This window comes from Cervus elaphus, chromosome 18 (genome assembly GCF_910594005.1).
Source record: "Cervus elaphus chromosome 18, mCerEla1.1, whole genome shotgun sequence".
Classification (NCBI taxonomy): Eukaryota; Metazoa; Chordata; class Mammalia; order Artiodactyla; family Cervidae; genus Cervus; species Cervus elaphus.
The window spans coordinates 110,227,702-110,254,267 of NC_057832.1; the positions used below are offsets into that span (position 1 = coordinate 110,227,702).

At 47.3% G+C, this 26,566-nt stretch overlaps 1 protein-coding gene across 2 annotated transcripts in view; it reads left to right on the forward strand.

Annotated features, from left to right (window-relative positions):
• Nucleotides 1-26,566, forward strand: part of TMEM178B (transmembrane protein 178B) — a 398,497-nt gene that overhangs the window by 128,352 nt on the left and 243,579 nt on the right. For both annotated transcript variants that reach the window (XR_006334967.1, XM_043872724.1), the window contains exon 2: nucleotides 4,582-4,695. Coding sequence is in view for 1 of the 2 variants with exons in the window: in XM_043872724.1 (XP_043728659.1) it covers nucleotides 4,582-4,695 (114 nt within the window). In the remaining variant the exon portion in view is untranslated. The remainder of the gene's footprint in view (nucleotides 1-4,581; nucleotides 4,696-26,566) is intronic.

Below are 26,566 nucleotides of genomic sequence, written 5' to 3' on the forward strand. Positions count from 1 at the left end.
GCCACCCACTCCAGTATTCTTGCCTAGAGAATTCCATGGATGGAGGAACCTGGCTGGCTATACAGTCCATGGGGTCGCAAAGAGTCAGACATGACTGAGCAACTTAACACTTTGGGACTCTGACACGCAGCTTGGAGGGTCCTCAGCTCAGAAGGCAAGGCATGGCTGAAGGTATCAAGTCCCAGGTGCCCACAGGAGGCACTCCCTCCTGCCCCTGATGTCTCACTGACCAGTTTTTTGGCCCCTCAGCTGAGGCTTCAGGAGGGGGAAGCTCCCCTCTCCGGGCTGGAATGCAGGAGTCGGGGAAGGTCACAGGCTTCTCTGTTACCTTCCACCGTCCTTTGCAGGAAAACCTGTTTGTGTTGGGAAGCCCACATTCTGGGCACACGAATTTGGTGCCCAGATGGCGCCTGTATTGACAAAAGCCCAGCACACTGACAGGACCTGCAGACACATGGGTAAATATTTTGCCTTTCTTCTTAGGCAATATTTGAGTCTTTCAAATTTAATTGCTGTCAAAGGCAGGATGCTTGCATCCCTGAGGCAAAGCAAATAGTGAGGGCCTCCAGCGGGGCTGTTGGGAAGTTCTCCAGCCAAGCTCCCTGGCCGGCTGCCCACCGCGCCTGTCCGTCAGCTCCTTTCTCTTGTTGAGTGTCAGGTGGCCTCGTCCCTGGCTGGCCTGGTAGGCTGGGGCCGAGGGAGGTTCAGGAAGCCTGGAACCTGTGACCACTTGTTGAGTATGTTTTGAGGCTGAGAGAACCTGGTCTCAGCCAGGAAATCAGGTACATCTCTCAGATGTGAGTGACAGGCACTCATCTAGCTGTTACCAGTGGGATTCCATCTTGTGTCTTCCAAGCTGGGCCCAGGGAGTATTTTGTTTGATCTTGAAATTATGGAGTGTAGCGTGGCTCCTAGTTCTCATGCCATCTTTGTGCAAATTAGATGAAGGCAGCCTCTCTGACTGGGACATCCCCTGCATACCCCACCATGGTGCAGGTCTTCACAAGCAGAGCAGCGGCTGTACTTCAGCATGCGGGTACCCCGTGAGAGGCATCCTTGTGCAGTGCACAACCTGCTCAACTGTGTCTGTCCCACATGGTTGCTCATGACATTCATGTAAAAACCCTTTCTCTCTAATATCTCCCTCTCTTTCTTTTCTCTGTCTTTTTTCTACTCTGAAACCATTGACCTAGTTGTCCCTTGGATTACATTTACAAAGTGTGGTAAGAGGCTATTCTGTGTTCATATGTGACTGACAAGCCTCTCCTTGCGTGGTCCAGACAGGGAAGAGGTATTTGCCATAGGCTCCCAGAGTTCTGCAACAGTCACCTCCATTTATTAATGACATTCTAATTTGCCTCCATTGTTTTAATCCCTTGCATACAATAGAAGCAGTTGGATTCCTTACCCACTGTGATCTTATAAAGGGCGCCTTGTATTATGCATCACTTTCTTCAAAGCATAGGTTCTTGGTGCTTACCCTGTGCTGGGGGCCAGGGACATAAAGATGAATGAATAAGACAAGTCTCTGCCCTCCAGAAACTAGTAATGCAGTGGAAGAGTGAGGCGTGTAAATAGATAAATCACAGCCCATTGGTGTGCTGGCTGCAGCAGGACGACCCGATCAAGGAGGGGGAGAAGGAGGGGCTGTTGGATGCCTACTCCTGGGTGCTGTCCTAGATGTGAGTGGGGCTTCCCTGAGGAGCTGGAGGTGTGTACCTGGTGAAGGAAAGATGGGGAGGAGAGGAGGGACAGAGTTGTGAGCGGATCCAACCTCGATGGGGCAGGGTGGGGAGGGCACCTGGCTGGAGCCTCGGTTGTGTCCTGGTCGGGGCTACATGGGGGCTGGGACTTTCTGCCAGGAGTGTGGGGTGTATCCCCTGCATGACAGACTGCACTTTCTTTCTATGGTACAGTCTGAGCGGCAGTATGAAGGGTGGCCTGACAGGAGAGATACTCCAATAAGGCGATCCTATGCCAGATCCAATAACCCAGATCCTCAGGGTTCTGAGCCTGGCCCTGCTCCTCCCTTGGGCAAGTCACTTAATCTTTTTGAGCCTCCATTTTTTTTATTTGTAAAATAGGGGTGAGGAGTATAATAGCACCTGCTTAATTGGATCATAGAAAGATTAGTAAGGCATTGTTTATAATAGAGTGTGCCACCAGTGGGACATGTGTGTAAGTGTAAGTGAGTGTTAATCGCTCAGTCGTGTCTGACTCTTGGCGACCCCATGGACTGTAGCCCACCAGACTCCTCTTTCCATGGGATTCTCCAGGCAAGAATACTGGAGTGGATATCCACTTCCTTCTCCAGGGCATCTTCCTGACCCAGGGATGATGACATGTATAGAAACCACAAATGGGTTATGGGGATGTGGCTCCTTTGGCCCTTGGCGAGGCTGGACAAGGCCCAGCAGCCCACCCAGTGCCTTGCACACATCTTTTCTATGTGCTCCAAGACCTAAGTTGGAAACCACTCGTCCACTAGGCACTTGGCAACTCTTTCCTACTTCGTAAGTCCTCAGTGTGGCTGTTTGTTGAGATTGGTCACTGTGTTCTCACAGCTATGATGGAGGGAGTGGGGACAGAAGGCAGGCAGGCTGGATTCCAGGAACATTTCTGACATAAAACGATTGGAATTCGGTGACCAGTTGGATGCCAGGGAGGAGGGGCACCATTAGAGCCCCGGAAAGCCTTGGCGATGGCCGTGGGCTTTGTGATATAGACTGGGTGGGAACTGATGCTGTTAATGGAAATTGTTATAGAAATGAGGTGTGAATGTGGGTTCTGGAAGCGGAGACCGTCGGGAAGACTATTTTTTCTAGAAGTGTAGCAGGTGAGGGAAGAAGGAAGACAGAGGTGGGGGGCATGGGGGGAGCCCATGAGAGACTTCAGGATGTTTGTGGGCTAAGAGGTCAGAGGCAGAGGAGCTGAGAAATTAAAAAAAAAAAAGAGTACCTAACGCTTTCCTCAAAACTTTGCCTCTGGACAGGGTCTGTCCCATTGCAGGAGTGTCTGCCAGTAACTAACAGTGGGCGGTCGTCCAGACGTGATTTACAATAAGGCACTGTCTAAATTACTGCACTCCACCTATTGCCAGGTTCCCTGTTGACAGTGAGCCAGGGGTCAGACAATTCAATCAGGTGCCACTACTTATAAATTGAAAATCAGTGGGGTGCAAAATGGATTACCATCAAAATCCATTCAGGTGCAAAACCAAAATTTAAAACCCCTAAACTTTAAAAATCACTCCTTTCCTGATTCTTCATGATGCCCTGACACTTGAGTTTTAATATCCCCCGGATAAGTAAGTGCCAATAGAAGAGCCTGCAGGAGACCAAGAACTCCTAATCTTGCTTACCTTTTGAATTTGGCCAACCCGGCAGATTTATAAACTCACTCATTGGCAATTCTATTAGATTCTCGATGGTGGCAGTTTTCAAACTCAAGTGTGCAACAGAATTGCCTGGAGGGCCTAGTAAAATTCATATTGCAGACTCTACTTCGGGGATTTTGATTCAGCAGGTGTGGGGTTAAGCCTGGGAAGTGGCATTTCTAGCAGGGTCCCAGGGAATGCTGATGCTGTGGTCCCAGGGCTATCATTTGAGAACCTCTGGCTCTGAAATACAGGACTCTTGATAATCTTACTAGCAAAGCTTGTGTTGATTGATAACAGCGTCTCAGAAAAAGTCCTAATTGGACCAGGCAGTTGAGTATGTCAAGGGACTTCGACTTCGTCCAAGAAATCTGAGAGGAGACTGGTTCAAGGAGGTACACATGGAACTGAGTGCTTTGTGTTTAGAGGTGAGGCTGGTGGGGGCCATGGGATAGAGAAGAGGGAAGAGGCCCCTCTAGCTCACCTTTCCACAAGACAGCACATGCTATGTGATTAAGGCCAAAGCCTGCTTGCTGCTGTTCCATGGGTGCAGACTGTAAATGTTTTTAGATACCAAACATCCTCCCTTGACGTATAAGTTGATTTTCTTAAGGTTAAACACATGGGTACTACTTTCTTAACAAGCTGCCATCAGCCTCAGCTTGGACTCTTCCTATCTGCATGATGCCAGAGGCTGGGGGTGGGGGGCAGTGTGTGTGTGTGTGTGTGTGTGTGTGTGTGTGTGTGTGTGTGTGTGTGTGTGTGTGTGTGTGTGTGTGTGTGTGTGTGTGTGTGTGTGTGTGTGTGTGTGTGTGTGTGTGTATGCACAGTCATGTCTGACTGTTTGTGACCCCATGAAGTGTAGTCCACCAGGCTCCTCTGTCCATAAGATTTCCCAGGCAAGAATACTGGAGTGAATTGCCATTTCCTTCTCCAGGGATCGAACCCAAGTGTCTTGCAAATCCTGCACTGGCAGGTGGGTTCTTTACCACTAGTGCCATCTAGATGGATGGTGTTTGATTTTGTTCGACTCTCTTGCTCTTTTGGAGCTGAGGTTACTACCTTGTATTTACAAAATGTCAGGGTCACCAGGCCCACCCAATAGGAAACAAGTCTCTCCCCCCAGGATAGAAAAACAGATCCTGGAAATTGCCCCAGACATGGTTGCTGCCTCATTAACATTTGGCCTCCTGTCTCTTTTCCAGGAGAAATTGAGCGGTGCACGTACATCAAATACCACTACTCCTCAGCCACCATCCCCAGGAACCTCACCTTCAACATCACGAAGACCATCCGCCAGGATGAGTGGCACGCTCTGCGTAAGTACCCCTGAGTCTCTTTCCTTGGCTGTGACCTTTGGAGGGCATGGAGGTTGGATGCCCATCAGCAGCTTGGTCTGGACGGACAGATGGACCTCTATCAGAGACCTGTGGACAGTCTCAGAACATGGTGGCAATTCTTAAAGTCTGAATGTCTGTGGGTCAGAACTGCCCCAGTTGGTTTTGACTGTATTGTAGTTTTGAGGAGTTTGCTTCTACAATTGACACAAAAAATGATTAGCAACTAGACAATGATCCGTGGTCTTGCTTTGCTACCCTAGTAGGCATTTCAGATTTCACCTACCTGACTGAACCGGTTCCTGGGATTCAAGTCCAGCTTGTGTCCAAGTTTCTTGGGGCATTATTGTGGCAACCTGCTAATCCCTTGTGTCATCCTCTGTGTGGGTTAAGACCTGCTGGTGGTTGCAGACAGTATCGCACTGGAAATTTGCAGTTGGGCAGGGCGCCTGAGCGGGAGGACCTGGTCCTCCACTGACAAGTTTATCTCCGGGAGAATGAAAGGCTCTGGGACCTGGGTTCTCCTGTGATGGCTCAGCGAAGATCAGAATATGTGCCTTCATTGGTTAAGGAAGATTTTGGTCAGGGATTCTCAGAGACTTAAATTATTAATATGATAAGATGATGACTTAATGAGCAAACAGGGTTGGTTGACTATTTTTACTTTTCTGCTCCACGGGATCCACCTGCTTGTCTGTGTAACGATAACTCTCCTTGTTGCAGGCATGGTTCATGAGAACACATCCTTCCTGTAAGCAAGCTCCACGCCACCTCTGGTGCACTTATCATTTCTTCCCGATTCCAGTTTTTTTCACACAATGTCACACGGTTAAGTTTCAGTTTCCATGTATACATGCAGGAGGCTCTTTATTGAAAACAAGGATCCTGTTGTGGGTAAGCTTTGATGAAGGCCAAACCCATATTTCTTCTCTTTATTGTTGCCTAGTTATCTTTGGTGTGCATGGAGCCTGGGTCTGTCCCACTTTTTGGGTTGGCTGTTGATGGGTGGGGTGAGAAACAAGTAAAATTAAACAAATAGAGCAATGATCCATTGGTTTCAGGAAAAATATTGTGACTAGGTGTCTGGATGAGTATTACTTAGAGCCCCTGGCCCCAAATAATGTAGGGGCAGGTGTGAGTAGATGGGAAGGCATCAACCAAATGGTTCCCCCTACAAGCTTTATCACTGGTGGACACAAACCAGACCCCGAGGACAGAGAGCGAATGTCCAACGGGCATCCTCGTGTGCTAGATGTTGAGCTAAGCTTCCCACATACTTAACTTTAATGTGAGGTTTGCCTTAGGGACACCAGTAAGGGTTATTAATTTCCTTTTTGGAGGTAGACATACCAGAAGCCAAGTATATAAATCCTTGACCGTGACTGCTTATTTGTCACATTGCATTGGTCTGGGATAGTCACTTTAATAGACACCTACAATGGATGTTCAAGATACGTGGCAAGCTTGGTTGAATAACCGCTTAAATATAACTGGAGGGGGAGTCATCATTGAATTGAAGAAGTTGTTGGTATTGCAGCTTCCATTCAATTCCACTCAATTCAGTCCCAGTTACCAAGTTTTTCTGTGTACTAGGGCACATGGTGGACACCCAGGCCACAGAGAACGCTTTCAAAGAGCTCACGTCTGGAGGTGGAGGAGGGCGGGGAGGAGTGGAGAGAGACATTCTCAAAGCAAATAATTATAAGGCAATGCGCTAATTACAATATAGTGTAATTGCTTCAAGCAATTAAGATAGCTTGTGGAAGTTTTTCAGCAAGAAGGAAAGTTATTCTAGTGTAAATGGCACAGATGCACTTCATGGGAGACCTTGTAGAGTGTTTTTGGCTGTGCACACAGCGGAGAATCTGGAATTCAGATGGACGACCCGTGGCGACATCACTGAAAGTGTGTTACATGGTGTTAGCAAAGATCGAGAAGAGGCTGATGCTCAGCTTTATGGACCTTCTCTGAGCCCTGTGTCTCCGGGGTTCTTGTTCTAAAACTGGAGTGCCCTTAACTTCTGCAGAATTCAGCGTGAGCCTCTGCTGTGGTGAATGGGGTTGCGAACAGATCTATTTTTAACTGATAAAAGCCGTCTCAGCGACTGATGCATGCAGAAGTTTGGGCACCCCATGTTGGGTGGAGTCGAGGCTCTCCTTTGGTGTGGGATTCATCTGCCGGTTTCACAAAGCGGCCTGATGGGCTGTGAAACCAGCAGAGAGCGTCTGCTGTTCCCGACATCCACGGCAGCTATTTTTATCAGAGGGCAGGTGAGCATCGGTCGTATCTGAAGCTGCTGCTAAGTGTAATTGGCAATGTTGACACAATGGGGAACCATAGACAGAAAGAAAAAAGAAAGCGCATTGTGCTCAGTCGTGTCCGACTCTGCGACCCCATGCCTGTAGCCTGCGAGGCTCTTCTGTCTATGGAGTTTTCAAGCAAGAATACTGGAGTGGGTTACCATTTGCTTCTCCAGAGGATCTTCCTAACCCAGGGATCAAACCCAGGTGTCCCGTATTGCAGGCAGGCTCCTGCATGGTGGGCAGGTTCTTTACCAACTGAGCCGCCAGGGAAGCCCATGGGGAAGCATAGTAAATGTCAATTTTAGTTTTCAAAGGTCAGATATTGATGCCGTTAGATAGGAAGCGGGTGTATAAGCCCCCTTTGAAATAAAATAGAAATGGTCAAAGATTAACAAACCCTTATGATGGAGCTTTAGAAATTAAAAAAAGAAAACCAGACTCTGATTTCTTTACTTGAGAATCCTGTATTCTTTAAGATTGTTAGTGGGATCAAATAAATTCATTTAATGCTAGGTTGGTTATTGTTTTATAATTTCACCATAATATCTTATATTCAATAATTTTTCTCAGTAAATGATGTTCTGTTAAAGCAAAAATTTGATTTTTTTTTCTGCTGAAATAATTCTGGGCAAATATTTCAGACTTTGATGAAGCTTATGTTGTATTGATTACATACATTTTCATCAAGAATTTGCACGTGAGCCTGGATGGGAGGGGAGTTTGGAGGAGGATGGACGCATGTATATGTATGGCTGAGTCCCTTCACTGTTCGTCTGAAACTATCACAGTATTATTAATCAGCTGTACCCCAATAGTGAATAAAAAGTTTAAATTTAAACAAAAGAATTTGCATGTGATCATCAAACACTCTTGTGAAATTTTTTTTTTTTCAAGTAAGAAAAGCACTGTTTGGTTTAAAACTATGCTGTGGTTTTTGAATAGTTAATTCCACCAATGAGAGGCTTAACTGTTTGACTGAGAGCTCATTCACCTTATGGTCCCGTGACTAGCAGGTGAAAGAATAAAATTAATTTATAGGTCGCTAGGTTTACAAATCCAAGTGTAAGGAGATAATAACCATCACTCTGGGGAGTAAAGGTCAGAGTCAGACGTGTGTGTGTGTGTGTGTGTGTGTGTAGGGTGGTCTCTGCAATGGAGGTTTGAATGCTGAGTTGTCTGAGTGATTTGGTGACAAGGTTCTGAACCTCTCTGAGATGGTAATTGCTGATGAAGAGTTGGATGTGCCCGTTTCTCCTTCCCACCCCGGCAAGAGCTCCCCCAGAGAAGGTAGAACTCCTTCAATAGTAGGGACTGTGCCCTCAACCCGCCCAGACCTGACTGTCTGCTGGGAGCAGCCCACCTTGTCTTCCTGCCTGTCTGCCACCCTGAGTGGCGTTGGTCCAGCCTTGGTGGGCTCCGGGGGGGGGCACTGCACTCCTGCCAGATCCTCTCACCACCTCCAGGGCTGGAGCAGGATGGGCATGTGTGGCCAGGCCAGCGCGGAGGGGCCGGTGGCTGCAGGAGATGAGTGTCAGGGCAAGATTGGCAGTGGTCCGGGGACCCAGGCTGGCAGTACAGTTTCATCTTAAACGGTGACACTTCCTCCTCTTGCTAGAACGCATCCCTACGGGCTTCACAGCCTGAAGCTCAGGCTCTGGTTGCGTGCTGGTTTGGAGGATTCTGTGTCCCCGTGCCACCTCCAGGAGCCCCTGAGGCCATCCCCAGTGGCTCTGCCTTTGCGTTCTCTGTCACTGGTGTCGCTTTGGAATGCCCCTTCAGCACGGGGGGCCTGGACGCAGCCAGTAGCAGGGCAAGGATGGGTGCGTAGGAAGGAGGGGTCTGGGGGGGCCTCTGATAGGACCGGGGGAAGCCAAGGGGGGCTGAGAAAGCTGGGTCTGGGGAGGGGGTGATGCTGAGATGTACTTCTGCAACGAGAAGCTGGCGTGGAGTGGAGCTGTGCTTGGGGCAACGCCAGTGACCCCGGGGGTGGGGGGCGGCAGCAGGGGGCCTGCCTGAGGGCTGCAGAGCAGGGACCGCTGGAGGGTGTGGGGAGGACAGCCCTTGCTCCCCCTGGTCCCCACTCTGCTCGTCAGGGACTCTGGGCAGCTGCCGCTGAGGCTCCCCCGGGGGTTCGAGCCCCGAGACTCTGTAGCCCTGTGCCTGTGAGCTCAGATCCTCTCATTCAGCTTGGCGTTTTCAAGATGGAGGTTTCGGCTCATAGTTGATTGCCCCTGGCAGTGGGAAATCAGGGAGCCGGGGCTCCACGTTCCTGCAATCAGATCCTCTCCATTATCTTTCAAGAGCCCGAGAGCCGAAAAAGCGCGAGTGGTTTTTTTTTTTTTTTTAAGCTTCCTTCTATCAAGACTATCAAGGAAGTTCAGCTAATTAAATTGGATGGTCACACAGCACATTTCCAGCTGGCCAGGGAGGGAAGGAAGGAGAGAGGATCTCCACCCCCTGACATCCTTCCTCACCCCTTGCTGTCCTCCTGAGGGCTCACCACCGCCCCCTCCCCCCCTCCCTGCCATCCCCCAGTGACACAAACACACACTCACATGGTAGCCTTGCAAAGTCGAATCAGAAGCAATATGTATGTAGTTCAAGAGGGAGGGGAAGAGGAGGGAAAAGGTATTGGGGGAGGGAGGGAGACAGAAAGAGATGAAGTCTTCGTGGAGGAACAAAGACATTTCAGTGAACATGATGCAAAGAAGGAGGAGAAATGAAATTCAAAAGTGTCTTGTCTCATGCATGCCCCTCTGATGCCACACTTGGATCCCTGACCCTGAGGCCCCTGGCTGTCTACGCTGGGGTCCTGTAGTTTTTAGTTTAGTCTGGTGGGGGACCAGCCCCTTCCAGGCTGTGTACCGCGGGAAGCTCAGGCTGTCTGCTGCTCTGCTGTGGATCTCCGTGCCTCACTCTCCTCTTACTCTGCTTGGTCAAGCCCTACTTGGTTCCTCCTTCAGCCTCTTCCATAGTCTCTTCCACACCCTCCCCTCTTTCCAGAATTAATCCCTTCTGCCCCTGAGCCCTCCCTGGTGCTAAGACTCCCTCCAGCCACCCCCCAGGTACCGCCCACCTCTTGGGTCCCAAGCCTGCTCATCTGCCCTCTGAAAGTGAAAGTCGCTCAGTCGTGTCCGACTCTGTGTGACACCATGGACACAGTCCACGGAATTCTCCAGGTCAGAATATTGGAGTGGGTATCCTTTCCCTTCTCCAGGGGACCTTCCCAACCCAGGGATCGAACCCAGGTCTCCCACATTGCAAGCCCTCTGAACTTTACTCCTATTCAGACCTCTGGACTCATAGCCCAGGAGTTGCCTAGGTTTCTGGCCCCTCATTCCCAGCCATCCCTGGTCATGACAAGATGAATGTGTAGACACAAGAGCTTGGGATGATGATAACAGTAATTATAACAACAATAACTGCCTCTTTGTTCATATCAGCTGCAATGCTCTTTGGAGGGTGGCTCAAGAGTTTTCCTCCTAGGAACCCAGTCCACGTTGTGCTGACTTCTTTGCCGATGGAATAACCAAGCCAGGGAGGAAGGGGCTGCGTAGAGGTTCCCTCTTGGCCTTAGAAGAATCTGAGACATAATCCAGGTCTGAGCTCCAGCGGACTCCCTCCAGCTGTTTTCCCTTTCTGTTTTTGGCTGATGTTACGTAAAACGTCCTAATGAGGTAAACATCCCAGACATGGGAAGCTTACGTCTCCTGCAGTGTCAGCCATTTCCCTCCTCCTGCATCTGCGCCCGGCCAGTGTGAGTTCTCAGCATGGGCAATCTGTTGTGAGCTGCCACCTGCCTGCAAGCATGGCATCCATGGGGGTCATCTCTGGCCAGACGCCCTCCCCAGAATTCTGGAAGCTTGGTAGCAGAGAAACTCAGCCAACAGAGCATCCCCATAGGTCGCTTGGTGTTCTGAAGTCTTGGCCTTTTGTAATCCATCACACATCTCTCTGTCCCCCAACCTTGCAGGGAACGTTGACAACCTTTCAGGATACCCACAGCTTGCAGCCCAGAGGCTGCCCTATGCCTATCCTTCCAGAGCTCCCGTGGCATTTTTGCAACAGGCCAGGCAGAGAACGTGTACCCCTTCATGTGATACCACACCTACACCTGCTCTGGCAGCTGTAGCTCAGGCCAGGACTCCTTTCCTTCACAGCTTTCCCTGCCTGTCAAAACCTCCCCCTCCTCTGTCCCACTCCCTCAGGCTTCTGCCAGACAGCAGGTTTACTAAGTGGGTGAACCTGTTTGAGTTAAGGTGTTAATGCCTTCTTGGGTTACCTGTCCTGATGGTGGTGTTGTTTTCAGGAGACCTCACCCAAATGACTAGGAAGTGTTAAAGGTCGTGTGTGGAGACGCTCTAAAATCATGACACAAGCACAGCTATTGATCCCACCTACTTAGATGGTGGCCTGACCTGGGACCAGTGGTGGAGATGGAGTGGACAAGAGGGAGAGTTTATTTTTGAGGTGGCCTGAGGAGTAAGATTTCCCTGGTGGTTCAATGGTAAAGAATCCACCTGTCAATAAAAGAGATGCCGATTCAGTCTCTGGGTTGGGAAGTCCCCTGGAGAAGGGAATGGCAACCCACTCCAGTATTCTTGCCTGGAGAATTCCATGGACAGAGGAGCCTGGTGGGCTACAGTCCATGGGGTTGCAAAAGAGTCAGACATGGCTGAGCAACTAGCATTTTAACTTTTGCTTTACAAGTAAGGCTTCCTTGGTAGCTCACTGGTAAAGAATCCACCTGCCAACGCAAGAGACGAGGGCTTGATTCCTGGGTTGGGAGGTCCCCTGGAGTAGGAAATAGCAACCCACTCCAGTATTCTTGCCTGGAGAATCCCATGGACAGAGGATTCTGGGGGGGCTAAAAAGAGTCGGATACAACCAAGCAATAAACAGCAACAACTAGGAATAGGGAAGGGAGAAGGCCTGGAGTAAGGAGAAGGGGTGTGGACTAGACTAGCCTTTTCTGTTAAGGATAGCCACGTACTGAAACAAACCTGAGAACCACTGTGCTGGTGTAATTGCAGTCTTCAAGCCACAATTCATCTGAATGTGCAGGTCCAATTTTGTGCTGGGAATTAGTTGGGAGTCTGGCCTAGAGGCATTCTCTCAGCTTTTGCAGATTGGAAGGTGTTCTCTTCTGGCCGAGCATCCTGAGCCAGACACCACAAAGGAGACCTGGGTGCAACCCCACTGGCCTCCCTCATCCATTTGTTCTTTCACTCATTCAATATTCATGGAGTGCCTGTTCTGTGAGAATCCCCGTGTTGGGTACTGGGAGGGATATTAAAAGGTATCCTGCTTTCCAAATTGGATGATATATTTCCAGGTATCAACTAGGCCAGGGATCAAACTGCTTGTTGCTTTATGTTTATTGACTACCCAAGGAGTGCAGGCTAATGCAGTGGGCACGCACACACATCGTGGGTCCTGACCTCCACACTTAAATGGGCAAGAACTCATTGCAGGGGAAATAAAAGCAAAGTATAAGACAAAACTACCATATCTCAGAGGCTTGGCCTGTTTTTCCCAAGCCGGGGAAAAGTGGGGATGGTTTAGGATCTGCTGCTTCTTGGCCCTCTGGGGGAGCTGTCCCAGCTCTAGGTGCTGAAAAGGAAGCTCAATATGGCAGGTGACTCATCTTTCCAATAGTTAAGACAACGGAGCTCTCTGTCCATATGAGCTGCAGCAGTGAGGGGGAGAAACAGGACCAGGAGCTGATGTTCTAGCAGGCAGGGACAGCTCAGAGATAGGGAATCTGGGTTGGATGAGACAAGGACATCTGGGCAGCAGACACTTGTCATCAAGACAATGGGTCAGCAGGTACAAATACAGTAAGTGCTACTTTGGGGGTTTAAGACTACATGATCCAAAAGGGAAGAAGCTTGGCCAGCAGAAGGCAGGCACCCGTTGTCAAGAAATCTGGGGCATTAGGGGATTAGAGTAAGAAATAGAGAAAAGTGATGATGAGAGAAGCCAGTTTTAAGGTCAAGGTTCCCTTACCTTGATGGAGAAGGAAATGCCAGCCCACTTCAGTATTTCTGCCTGGGAAATCCCATGGACAGAGGAGCTGGCAGGCTACAGTTCATGGGGTCACAGAGTCAGACATGATGTAGTGACTGAACAACAACTACACCTTGAACATGATGGGAGACCACTTTAGTCAGGGCAGCCATCTCAGCCTGTGATCAAGATTGGTCCTGGGATTAGGGGATGAGGCTGCTTCTGAAGATGGTAGGACTATGGAGAGGGTAGGGGAGAGGCATCTGGGAACCAATATCACTTAACAGAAAAGGTAATCAGGTTCTCCCTGGTGTGGTAAAGGTCCCATCAGAGTCTAGAGCAGTTCTGCTCAATTGTGGTTCATGGACCAGCAGCATCTGGGAACTTGTTAGAAATGCAGATTCTTGGGCCTCAGCCCAAACCTACTGAGTCTAAACCTTTGAGTGGGGCCCAGGAATCCGTGACTCTTAGCACATTCACGTTTGAGAACTCTTGGCCTGGAGGGTGTTGTGCGGGCTGCAGTGGTCAGAGGAGGCTCCTGGGAGGAAAGAGTGTGGGTGGGCTTTGGATGAGAGCTGGGAGACGGAATGCTGCGTTTTGTACCTCCCACGTGGAACCAGGACTTTTAAGTTACTTGCACGCTTGTGTTGTCTGTTTCTATTTGGTTATAGCTTTGGTAATTTAACATTTTCCGTATCTCTTTCTGTTAATTGTGGGCTTCCCTGGTGGTGTCTACCTGCAGTGCGGGAGACCTGAGTTCAATCCCTGAGTCAGGAAGATCCCCTGGAGAAGGAAATGGCAACCCACTCCAGTACTCTTGCCTGTAATATTCCATGGACGGTGGAGCCTGGTAGGCTACAGTCCATGGGGTCGCAAAAAGTCAGACATGACTTCACTTTCTTTCTTTTCTTTTCTGTTAATTGTACAAAATGGCATGGGAGATGTGAGGTGTATTTTCTTTTTTCCCCCCTATTATGGGACATCCTCCTGTTATCTAGCTTGAAATCTCTATCTTGTATCTGCAGTGTTCTCCTTTCAGAAATAGACTTCAAGCTTCGCTGAAGATAGGGGACATTTCACTGAGTTCCTGCTCTGTTGCTATCAAGGTATACAACCCTGGGCAAACTGTGTGAGTGTTTTAAGCCCAGTACAGTCATCAGTAAACCGGCAGTAATAATACTGTTATAAAATTTAACAGTTATAAATTTTAAGTTAAGAGTTATAAAATTTAAGTTAAATAAGATGGTTCATGTGAAATCAGTAAAGGCTGATCCCAAGCAGTGTTGCTGCTGTTTCAGTCGTAAGCTATGTTCGACTCTTTTGCAACCCCATGGACTTTAGCCCGCCAGGCTCCTCTGTCCATGGGATTTCCCAGGCCAGAATACTGGAGTGGGTTGCCCTGGATCTTCTTGACCCAGCGATCAAATCCATGTCTCCTGCATTGGCAGGTGGATTCTTTACCACTGAGCCACCCCGGAAGCCCTGCCAAGCAGCATTAGGTGCTGGTATTACCAGAACACAGAGCTGTGCCTGGCTCTGGGTCCCCCGTAGGAAATGGGGGAAAGGCTGTGAAATGGTGCTTTGTGGGCTCAGGGGCTTTTCTCTTCAACTGTATGTAGCCTGTGTGGGTCAGCGTGCCTCGTATATGGCTGTAAATGTTGCTGGGTCTGCTTTGGGTTTGCCGTCTGCACAGAGGTATGTGTGTGTGTGTGTGTGTGTGTGTGTGTAAGTGATGGGAGCTGGCATCTGGTATTTCTCCTGTGGGAGTAGGAAGTGGTTGAGTATATTATGTGCTGAGTGGCAACAATGTGGCATATTGTGAAAGGAGTTTAAAAGCAGAGAATCCTCAGTGTTTGGGATCCTCAGTGGGATAGCACAACAGAAGTAGTCTCTAATTTATCAGTTGTGTCCAATAGCGATGCAGTTTAGAGAATAACAGGAGCCTCTAAAAGAAGATTTACATGCTAAGTGTCTAAAAAGTAACATCTTCAGAGCTTTGAAGATAAATATACTGTGAGTACATTTGTGTTGAAATTGTCAAGGGGAATATGAAAATGATTCTTGCTTAACTGTTGTAGCCTAGCCCTGCCTTGCAGGAAGGCTGCAGTTTCCAGTATGTGCTATGATCAGAGCCTCCCTTATTCCTGAGGTGAAAAGACACTTCCCCAAAGAGGATGCAGTGAGTGTGTTGAAAGTAGAGGCAAGAGAGTGTCCGGAAAGAGAACAGGTGATGCTGGAGGCAGTATTCTTGTCCTAAGGGAAAGGGAACTCCTTTTCTTCTCTCTCTCTCTCTTTTTTTTGGTAGTACAACACACATTTATTAAAAATTTAATAGCAAATTCTTAGTCACCTATTAAGAGTCTTGCTTATGATAGGTACTCAGAAACTATATCTTTTTATATTTTATATTTTGCTATTATATTGACTTTTTCTACATGTTTTAAATATAAGAACCAATTAAAGAATGGTGGTCTGGATGCATCATTGCATGTACTCCCCAAACAAAGACAAAAATTGTGGTAAAAGTTCATATTAAAAAGATTTAGGGCCTCATATTCTTAGGGAGCCCCCACACATGCAAAATTAAATTTTATTTTCTCCTGTTAAGAAAAAAAAAAGATTTAAAAAGATACTGAAATAGCCTCAGGGAACTCCTTATTTTCAACTCAGTGCCCCCGGTGGGCCAGGGGGTGGTGCTGGCTGTGGTTGGTCGTGGCCTCTGCCATTCCTTGTTACCAGCTAAGGAGGACTAAGAATTGCAGGCAGATTGGTTAACCTTGGAGATTAGCTGGTAACTTGCCAGTTGGAAGAGAGGGGGCTACAGCCCTGCACAGCCCACGTCCCTTTGGGAGGAAGAACTAGAACCCGGGTCTTTGTGAATGCAAAATTCATGCCCTGTCCTTGCTCCAAGGGTCCCTATGTCTTACAAGATAAGCTGACTCACTTTCTCTTTTCCCCTCTCTGCCTGTTTTCAGAATAAGCTTTATTCCCCCCGCCCCGCCATTATCCCAAAGAACAACTCTAATTCATCCTCCAGCTCCCCACCCCCACGATCAGCTACTTCCCCTCCATTATCCAAAGTGAATGAGGCTCCTCACCCCTTGAGCAACCAGACTCCCCACCCCCTCCGTCCAAGACTTCTGGTATTCGAAAGAAACGAAAGAAAGCTATTTATTTCCCCCTTCTCTCTTTGTCTTTTTCATTTAATTACTGGTATCACAACAGGATTTTTTTTTCCTGTTGCTTTTCATTGCAAATGTATAGTATTTCATCTACATTATGAGTTAAATAGGCTTTTGTGGGCCAGCCTAGAAACCCAATCATCATTTATAACAGATATGACTTCTCTGGAAATGGGTTCTGAATTCCAAATAACTGACTTACAAATGAGGTTTTAGAATGGAGCTCATTTCAAAGCTGGAGACTGTATCTTCTACTTTCTAGGCAGTTTGTCTCTGAGTGATCTTGCCGTCTCCCCTCTATATCTCTTGTTCTTAGGTTGGATTCCCCCAAATTAGGTACCCTCAATGGGGTGAGAGCTCAGACTGTTCTGTCCCTTGTTGTCAGCCCATAACCAGCTACTGATACATTTAATTAATGTTAATTCACACTCCATAATATGTCCTATGTAAGCTTGGCTGAAATACAGAAACCAACCACGAGACCCTGAGCGTCCTTGGCGCGAGGTATTGCTCAGTATCAGCAGCCCCCAGCCCCCAGCTCAGTTCATTCTGGTAAAATGAGGCTATTTGTGTACTGTTTCATGGAGGCTCTTTGCTTGGGTACCCGGCACCAAATTGGAAATGAGCAGTCTGAGAGGTGTGTGTGTGTATGTGTCCTCCTGAGACTGAGAAGCTGCTAAACATGGGTGTGGAGGTTACACCACGTGGGACCCACACAGTGTTCATATTCCTCACACGACCACATCCCACTGACTCACTCATGAGGCCTCGAGATGCTGCACAGTTGCCAGGGAAACCAGGGAAAGGAACTGTAGGAAAGCCATCTCCTTAAGCTCCCGGGCATGCCCTCTTGAGGGTGGAGTAGGAGAGAAGGAAGGGAGTTCTCCCTGGCTGGGATGGGTGGTTGGGCAGTGCTGACACCGAGCCAGCACGCCCGCCTTCCCCGGGCTGGCTTTCTCCTTGCGTTGTTGTTGTCGTGTGTTGTTGTTGTCGTCGTCATCGTGTGTCACCTGAGCATTGCGTTCTGCTGATCGCTCTCTCCCATTCACAGCGCCATCAGCTCCTGCCTCAAAGCGATCTTTTCATTTCCTGGAAGTCAAGATGACTTCTCCACTTCATCAAGAGCAGGGACCTCTGGCTTGTGGTTAAGGTTTGAAATCTAGCTGCTGTTTAGTTTGGCAGAACTAGCAGAAATGTGCCATTAAAAGAATGATTAACTCAGCTCCATCTCCTCTTTCAATTGAAGGAAAGGGGCTGAGATCCTAAGTGCTTACAATTCCCCATCAGAGCTTTGTGGCTTTGGTTAATGAAGATCCATCTTTGGCCATCCTTGGAATGACCTAAGTTCCTTCATGCCAGGTTGAGGGCCTGCGGTGTGCACAGGATCTGAACCAGGCAGTGAGAGAGGGGTCTTCTGGGGGCCCACAGTCTCCCAGAGGACACAGGGCAGTAATTTCAGCTTGAGACAGCAGGGGCTGGCACTCCAGGACATGGACAAGCCAAATGCTATTAGCAGTGTCCATGGGAGGAAAAGACCATCTCAAGCCCAGGATAAAGGGGCAGGAATAGTGGCATTGAAATGGGCTTAAAATAGTTAGCTTGTTAAGTTTATTGAGTTCCTACCATTTACCAGAAACTGTAAGTACCAGGTGAAAGAGCCAGCAATTCCTGCCCTCATGGAGTTGCATTCTCGTGGGATCATAACTACCATTTATTGATGAAGCTTAACTTGGGTCAATGGCTATATTACATCCCCAATATGCCTCATTTCACTTAAACCTCAATTGTCTTATGAGGAACATGTTATTATTATTATTGTTATTGCAGCTTACTGATGACAAAACTGAGGCTTACAGAAGATAGGTAACCTGAGAGCCATGTGGCCTGAGTGTTATGACTTTATGATATCTTGAAAGTGTTAGTTGTTCAGTTGTGTCAGGCTCTTTGTGACCCCATGGACTGTAGCCCACCAGGCTCCTCTGTCCATGGAGTTCTCCAGGCAAGAATACTGGAGTGGGTTGCCATTCCCTTCTCCAGGGGATCTTTCCCGACCCAGGGATTGAACCTGGCTCTCCTGCACTCCAGGCAGATTCTTTACTGTCTGAGCCCCCAGAGAAGCCATAGGAAATGCATTCATCAGCTCTGTCTGGGAGGGATAGAGGGGAGTGGAGTCTGGACTCTGAGGGGCCTCCTGTGATATCCCAGGCCTGAGATCATGGTTATCTGGATTGGACTCTCAGCAACGGATTATGTGAGACTTGATGAAATAAGGAGGTGTAGGTGGGTGTGCTTGTGTAAGTGCTCTGTGGAGGAGGGTTGAGATTCTGACATGTGTAGACAAAGCCTGAATGAGTGGGTCTCTAACTCACTCCCTACAGGGGCATGGCAACTGTCTTTATCTTGAGAACAACTTTATTAACACTAACTATGGACTCAGAATATGAAAAGTAAGCTTTCCTTGAAGTGGAGGGAAGAATTAACTATTTTTTGTTGAACTTTCATTTCTCTTTTTGTGGGCAGAAATAAGGTATATTCATTAAATCCAAAGATAATTCAACCTTGGCATGCAATAAATGCATGAATCATACATCTCTTTGGCCTTCAAGTCTCAAGGCTAACGATAGTTTTCATTCTGTCATTAAACAAGACCTATTTGATCATGGTCATTAATCTGTAAAAATTAGTTTTCATATGTATGTTATATTTAAATAAACTAAAATATACCAAGCTCACTGAAACTGTTCTTGCGAATGGAATTGTCAACTGTAACATAGTTGGCAAATACACCTATTACTCATGAACTCAGATTTAAGGGGATAGTTAGATTTTCATCTGTCTTTGGGTATTTAAACTGGATTCTTACCTAGGGATCACGAAGGGGGAAAAAAAATCAATGAGGAGCTATTACTTACTCTCCGAAGAGGGGTTCTTCTGCTTTACCCGAGTGGAGCTGTGAATAATTCAACACAATCCTGGGCTCCTTTTTCCTTTCTTGAGGTTGAGCTTATTAAAATTGCATGGCCAAAGGACACTGGTGAGGAATTGACTGGCTCCCTCCATCTGAGCTACCAGAAGCCCCAACACAGTCTCATAACAATCTCAGCTCAGTCTCTGGGGACACTGGGCTGCCATCAGCTGAGGATGGCGCATGGGTGAGTGAAGAAAGTGAGGGAGGAAGAGCCAGGCGTCTCCTCCATGCTGTGGTTTTCATCCATTCTCTTGGCAGCCATCCTGGTAGTGCATGGAAGTGGGATGCTATCTCCATGTTCACTATTGATTAACTTAGTCATCATTGTTGGCCGCCTCATTAAGTATTTAGAATTCTTTAGAGTTCACTGTGCTCTAGGTAAGTGATGAACAGTCAGGGCACCCTTTTAGAAGCTTTCCAAGACTATCTAATTCATCTCCTTGAGTGAGGTGAAATCTCTAGAGAAAGCATCTAAACTGAAGAGTCAATTGATTACAGTCAGTGCTATGTTTATTGGAGTAAGGGGGAATCCGATGACAAAAAGAGTTTTTGAAAATGCTATGGTTCTTTTGGAACATTTTTTATGGGTCAATATATATAAGTTCCTTGAACTAGCTAGGATTCAACTTGGAGGCTGAAAACAGTGGGAACCCAATGAGATTTTTAAATCCTATGGAGCCAGGTCAGATTTATTTAAGCATTGTCAGGAAGATTGAAACTGAATGTTAAATCTGATTAATCTTGAAAGGAGGGAGGGAATCTGAGACAGACATCGCCACCGAGTGCTATTCTGGGCAGCAAACATTTGCCCACCACCTGAATCCTTCTTTAAGTCTCTGGTTGTAATCCTTCCCTTTTACCACTCATCCCAACTCTGGTTCCTGTTCTTCCTCATTAGATTGATGTTTTCCCCTCCTCCTATCTTATCTCTTTTTTTCATCAGTTTATTTTGCTTCTCCTGATGCTCAAAATAAAACATGATTATTAAAAAGAAAAACTTGATAGGAAAGTGTAAAACATCAGAAAAACATCAAATCATCTAAAATTCTACTACCAATAGGCAAGTTACCTTTATGGCATATATCCTCTTGCATTTCTTTCTATAGTATAAATCATACTTTTCATATAATTTTTTACCCCAAGTTTTATTTATAATTGCGTCATAAGCATTTCCCCTTGGCATCAAAACTCTTCTTAATTACAATTTTAATGGCATCATAATACTTAACCATATGGATAGTCACAATTTGCTTAACCTTTCCTTTAAAATTAAATGTTTATGTAGTTCTAGTTTTAGGCTGTTATGATAATGTTGTAATGATAACCCTTGTATGTAAATCTTTAACCATCTTTTTGATAATGTGTTGAGGATAAATTCCTGGAACAGGGATTATTGGCTCAAAAGATACATATTTTTTTTTAGGTTCTTCATGAACAATGCCAAATTTTCTTTCAGAAAACTTGGGCCAGTTTCATCTTACCTAAATTTACCTACACTGAAAATTCTTTTTTCACTCAAGCTTATACTAATTTGATTGATGAGAAATAGTAACTCATTTTTGAAATTGTCATTACTATGAGACAGGTTTGAGCTGAAAGAAATGGTTATTAGCCATTGTGTTTCTCCTTTTTCAAATTCTCTCTTCAATTGTCTTTACTTTCCTATTGCCTTATGTCTCCACCTCAGATGAATTAGCCCATCTTCAGGATATGTGTCATTTGACTCCTCCTCTAATCCCCCCATCAACTCCCCCTTAATCCTTTGCCGCCTCTAAAGATTTCTGCTTTCGGGGCTAAGAGGTTGACAACTCCTGGATTATAGGTACCAAGCCCTAAGCAGTGTTCAGAAAATGAATCCCAGTAGTTACTTAAATGGGTTCAGGAACACTTTGGATTTTGTGGTCTTGGAGTTGCCACGAGAAATGAGACCTTGTGTTGCTCGCATCTGCATGACCAGCGCCTAGAACAGAGCTGACAGAGGCAGAAGGCAAGGCGCTTGGTGCCTATTTGTTGAGTGAAAGGGCAAAGCCTTTTCGTGTTTCCAGCTTCTTCGCAGTGATTTGACTCTCCTGACCCACAGCTCTGTCCCTGATCTCAGGAAAAGAACAAGAGGGGCTGCCAAGCAAGTTTGAAATTAACCTACATTTTGCAATTTGTACAAGAATATAATTAGATTCCTTCTCCAGAGGTAATCCATTAATGTAATCGATGATGGTAGTTACTCAGTGTGTAGCCTTAAAAAATTGCTGATGCCTCATAAAAACAAACACTTGCCTAGTAAAATTCTCTGCCCAGGACTAGCCATTGATCTGTTTTCTTTTTGCATGAGACATGGTATCTCCTCTGCAGCAGGCCCACTTAGAGACAGCAGCCAGGCCTGCTCCCTTGGAGGCCGGAAGGGCCCCTCAGTCCTCACACCTGTGAAGTGGAGGGCTGTTGCTGCTGGTGGGAGGCGTGGGGTTGCATGGCTCTTACCGTCAGCTAGTTCTCCCGCGTTGGCTAGCTGGTGCTTCCCATGGCTGACCATGTGATCCAGCCAGCACTGCTATTGCCATGCAACTTAACTCTTTTATTTTATTTTTTAATAGACATGTAAGTGTGTATGAATTCAGCACCAGTTAAACTCGTGTAGACTTGGGGGAGCCACTTCCTTCCTTCTTCTCTCATCTTGTTTCTTCCTTCTCCTGCCAGGAAGCCTTGGGGTGTCCTGGGTCTCCAGTTGTCCTGCCTTTAACTGCAGGCAGGCTCATGCCGATCGGGGACCCTGAGTCTCCCCCCGGAGACTTGTGGGGATATATCAGTTGGGCCCTAAACCCGGGAGCCAGAGGCTAGTGATGGAGACATCACCCTCCCCTTAACCCTCCCCAGTTGAGAAAAGCGTGAGGAGGTCATCTGAGCCCAGCTGTGAGCTGCCGTCTCCAATAACCAGGGGAAAGGGGATGATGTCAGTTCCTGCATTGGAAAGTTCTTGTGAGTGATTTGGAGCAGATGGAGAGAGAGCGTGGTGATTTGCATGTGGTGATCCCAGAGGAACCTGTCAATTCTGAGGTTAGGTCTCCATTCTCCTCTCTCCAAGGAAGCCCCTCCTGCAGGTCGCTCTCAGCGCTCTGTTCACTTCACATCACAGTCACTGACTGTTGAGCTTGTCTTCCCGAAGGCGAGGGGGATGTCTTACACACCTTCTAGTCCCAGAGTCGAGTATGGTATCTGGCACGTAGTAGGCATAAAAGCATTTCTTTAAAAAAGTTGCAGAGTGTGAGGGTGGAGTTGTTGGATGCAGGGATAGAGCAAAACATCATGGTGCTGACTCAGTTGTTGAAAGTAGAATTGATATTGCTCTCAATTGGGCGAGCTCTGTTTTGAGGAAGAAATGTCTCCATTCTCCATACTAAGTCTGGAAACGTTTCTCCAAGTGACTGCCGCACCGTAACTCTTCCTCCATTTCGGGCTCATCCTTCTTGTGGGTTCCTATGCATCTCAGCACAGACAGACCCTGGGAGCTAGACTGTGGGGGTGTTATAACTTCCGCATCCCTCTGGGATATGTGTTCTGCTGGGGAGGAGTCTGGGCCTCTGGTCACGCAGATGCTTCCAGGGTACTCGGTGCTTGGAAGGTCCAGAGCACTTTGACTTGTACCTCTGCTGGTTGAAAGGATGTTGAGGGTTCTGTGTGTCTCTGAAGTGTGTGTGTGTGTGTGTGTGTGTGTGTGTGTGTGCTGAGTGCGTCAGTTGTATCTGACTCCGAGACCCTATGGACCGTAGCCCACCAGGCTCCTCTGTCCATGGGATTCTGCAGGCAAGAATACTGGAGTGGGTTGCCATGTCCTCCTCCAGGGGATCTTCTTAACCCAGGGATCGAACCTGCATCTCTTACGTCTCGCACATTGGCAAGCTGGTTTTTTTTTACCACTTAGCACCATCTGGGTTCTCCACCAAATAGGCTTCTATCTTTTGAAAAATAGGCAGCACCTAGTTCAACTTCTTTGACTTCACTGTGCCTCTGTCCCTGTCTCATGAAGTGGCTCCCACACAGAATTTCCAAATTGTGGTCCCAGCACCACCAGCACCAGAGTCACCTGGCTGGGCTTGCAAAATATCCGATTCTGGTCCTGCCCGTTCAAACTGCTGAATCAAAGTTGTAAGCAGGGCCCAGGAATCTGCATTTCAGCAAACTCTGACGATCATTCCTAAGTGCCAGCTAAGAGTTGGCTAACTCCTGCCCTAGGGCGTGGGGGAGCTGGTCTCCTGGGGAGCAATGGTCCTAAAAGATGTCTGGTCCAGGTGGGGCCAAGGGATAGTCACTGCTTCCTTTCTATAGTCTGCTTCTTGCTGATCCACAGTTACATATAAAGCTGGTGATATGCATTGTTGGGGTTAAAGTATGAATAAGATGATGCCTCTGTCCTGTATTGTTTAAAATAAGATATCTGTAATTGTACATGAGTCACTTTAATACGTGATACATTGGGACAATTCAAATGCCATAAAAGACAGGGAGAAGAAGGGAGCATTTTAGGAGGTTAGGATGATCTGGTGAAAGTTTAATGGAGGTAAGATTCAAACTGGACCTTGAAGAGTAGCTGGGACTTCCCAGGGACATGTGGGAAATGAAGACTTTCTAGACTGATGGAGTCGTGTGAGCAAACTTCTGGAGGCAGGGAGAATACTGGGATATCTGAGCAGTGGAAGGAGTCCCGTGTGGCTGGAATGTGTGAGGCTTAATGATGGGAGAAGAGACTGAAGGAGGAGTAAAACTCACATACTTTAGGACTCTCCTCTGTTGGCCAGGAGAGCACTTGAAACATTTTCTAGTAGGATCAGATATGATCACATCCTCTGGGAACAAAACCTGGTCCAGGGGTTTGCATGACCATCTATTTCCCCACATTTGAGTGAAAGTGTTAGTTGCTCAATCATGTCTGACTTTTTGCGATGCTTTGGATTATAACCCGCCAGGCTCCTCTGTCCATGGAATTCTCCAGACAAGAATACTGGAGTGGGTAGCCATTCCCTTCTCCAGGGGATATTCCTGGCCCAGGGATTGAACCCAGGTCTCCTGCACTGCAGGCTCTTTCTTTACCATCTGAGCCACCTATGGAAGTGGTCACCACATTTGAGTGGTCACCTGAAAATTGGCACTTGCCATGGGTATTTGCCATCTACCTCAATAAGGATTAAATCATGAGCTGCTGATCTTCAACACCACTGTAAGGAGTTCAGGGTGGAGAGGAGAAATGAGGCACTCTGTGCTCCAGGCCGGGGTGGGGTGGGGGGGACTGGTTGGACAGGTCTTCAGATAGCTAGGTATTTTCAGGAGATGATTTTCAAAGCCTAATTCTTGTATCTCCTCACATCTAGAGAAGCACTAAAATCCTTCATGGTGACAACTGTTCCTCGTGACTAGCAAACCTTCACGAGACTAGTAGAAACCTTCTGGAAAAACATGTGCTTGATTGCATGTATTCCCCCTTCACCAAAATCACCTATATAGTGTCCTCCCCTGCTGCCTCTTTGGAGCAGTTTCTCAGAGCTAGCTGAGGTGCTGTCTCCTGGGCTGCAGTCCTCATTGTGCCCCAAATAAAACTTAACTCATAGCTCTCAGGCTGTGCATTCTTTTAAGTCAACAGGGTTAATAAAGTCCTTTATTCCCTTTGTGTCATCCACCCCTCAAGCCCTGAGAATTCTAAACCATCTGTACTCTAGTTCATGTGATAGAGCCAAGCCTCGGTGAGAGAGGAAAGGACGGACTGACAAGAGAAACAGCTCGGTCATTTCTGCATTGTCCACTGCACTCCTGGAGGATAGGCATGGGAGGTGAAGAATCCATGACGATGTGTGTTACCAGAGGCACGTATGCTTGGCTTTGCAGTGCGTGGTGTGATCTCTGGCATCAGGAGCAGCTAATTTACCTTCCTAATTAGGCAGATATTCAAATGAGTTGGCACTCCCTGAACGCATGCCACCAAATTGCAAGGCCCTGTCAAAGAAACCATATCCATCTTCATGTTAATATTAATTATTTACGTTCATACTAGAGTACTCTGGAGCATTAGCATTAAGAGATCTCCCATCAGCCTAGCTTGTATGGCCAATGGGCTCCCAGCTGGACATCTCCATTTGTGATTGATTTTTTTTTATGAAGCTGGGAATAATCTCTACCACACTTAGAATCATTGAATCAAGGCTTCTGATTTGTTGTGGTAAGGGATGTGTTGTTACATTGATAATAGTTTCCTGTCTGGTGTAGAATTCTTGCTCGAAGGCAGATTTCTCTGTGTTGCAGCATACAGACTAGCGTGGGAAAGGCATTCGTGGGTCTGATTCCCTTTTGAACTTTAGTTTCCAGTAAAGTACAGTCAGATGTGAACGATGGGATGTACTCTAAGCCCGTATGTAGACAGGACAGAATTTATAACCATCAGTAAAAGCATTCATCTTTCACTTATGCGTCTCATCATGGAATTTTATAGCTAGAAGCAAGTTTGGAGATCAGCTAATCAAAGTTTATCATTTTAGTGATGAAGCCGAGAGAAGGTTAAGGATCTGGAGTCTGTAGTACTAAAAGTGTGTTGTGGGGTACAGGCTAGCCAAGGATAAAAAGAACAGTGGATTGGAACCCTGAAAACCCTCTGAGGATCATGCCAGGTTGGTCGTCTATGTATATTTTAGTCACTACACTTCCCACAGATCCATGATGGAGAGGGTACTCCTATTTGCTCCTTAACACTTGTACATTGAGCCCCAAGAAATTGCCAGGCACCCTTCAAGATCTTTGGATAACTGAGGACAAGGTGGGCTTAGTCCTTTGCCGTTTGCATTTCGTATTTCCCCCAGACACGTGGCGCTTTCTGCTGGCTTCAGGCCTGTCCTAGACCCAGCTCAGCCTTCCAGATCCTGGGTGTGTGATGTTCCTTAAGCTTGCCTGCTGTTTGGTTTTTTAATGAGAGCAAAGCGAAGAGCACAAGAGGGATTTTCCCTGCTCTGTGTAATCACCAGCAAGAGCTGAACTGGGTGAGAGCGAGAAACAGAGCAGTGATGCCTCCAATTCCAGCTTCTAAATGTTCTCTGGGAGGCCAGCCAAGCAAACACCCTCGCCCCCAGGCCCCCGCGAGGGTTGGGAGGGGCTGGATGGAGGGAGCTCGGAGCTCAGGAAGGGTCTGTAATGAGGCGGGGAGGAAACGGAAGGTTCCCCAGCATCTCCTGCATTGGCATGTGGGTACTTTACCACCAGGGCCCCCTGGGAAGCCCCCTCCCCAGCATCTCTGATTAAACCTCTCCCAAGTTTGAGAAGTAACAGAGGTCAGGTGAAGGGGAGCTAGACAAAGGGGGAGATGGGTAAGAGCGAGGGGATGCAGATATGTGAGTGGTGATGGGGTTCCCAGAGCCCCCGAG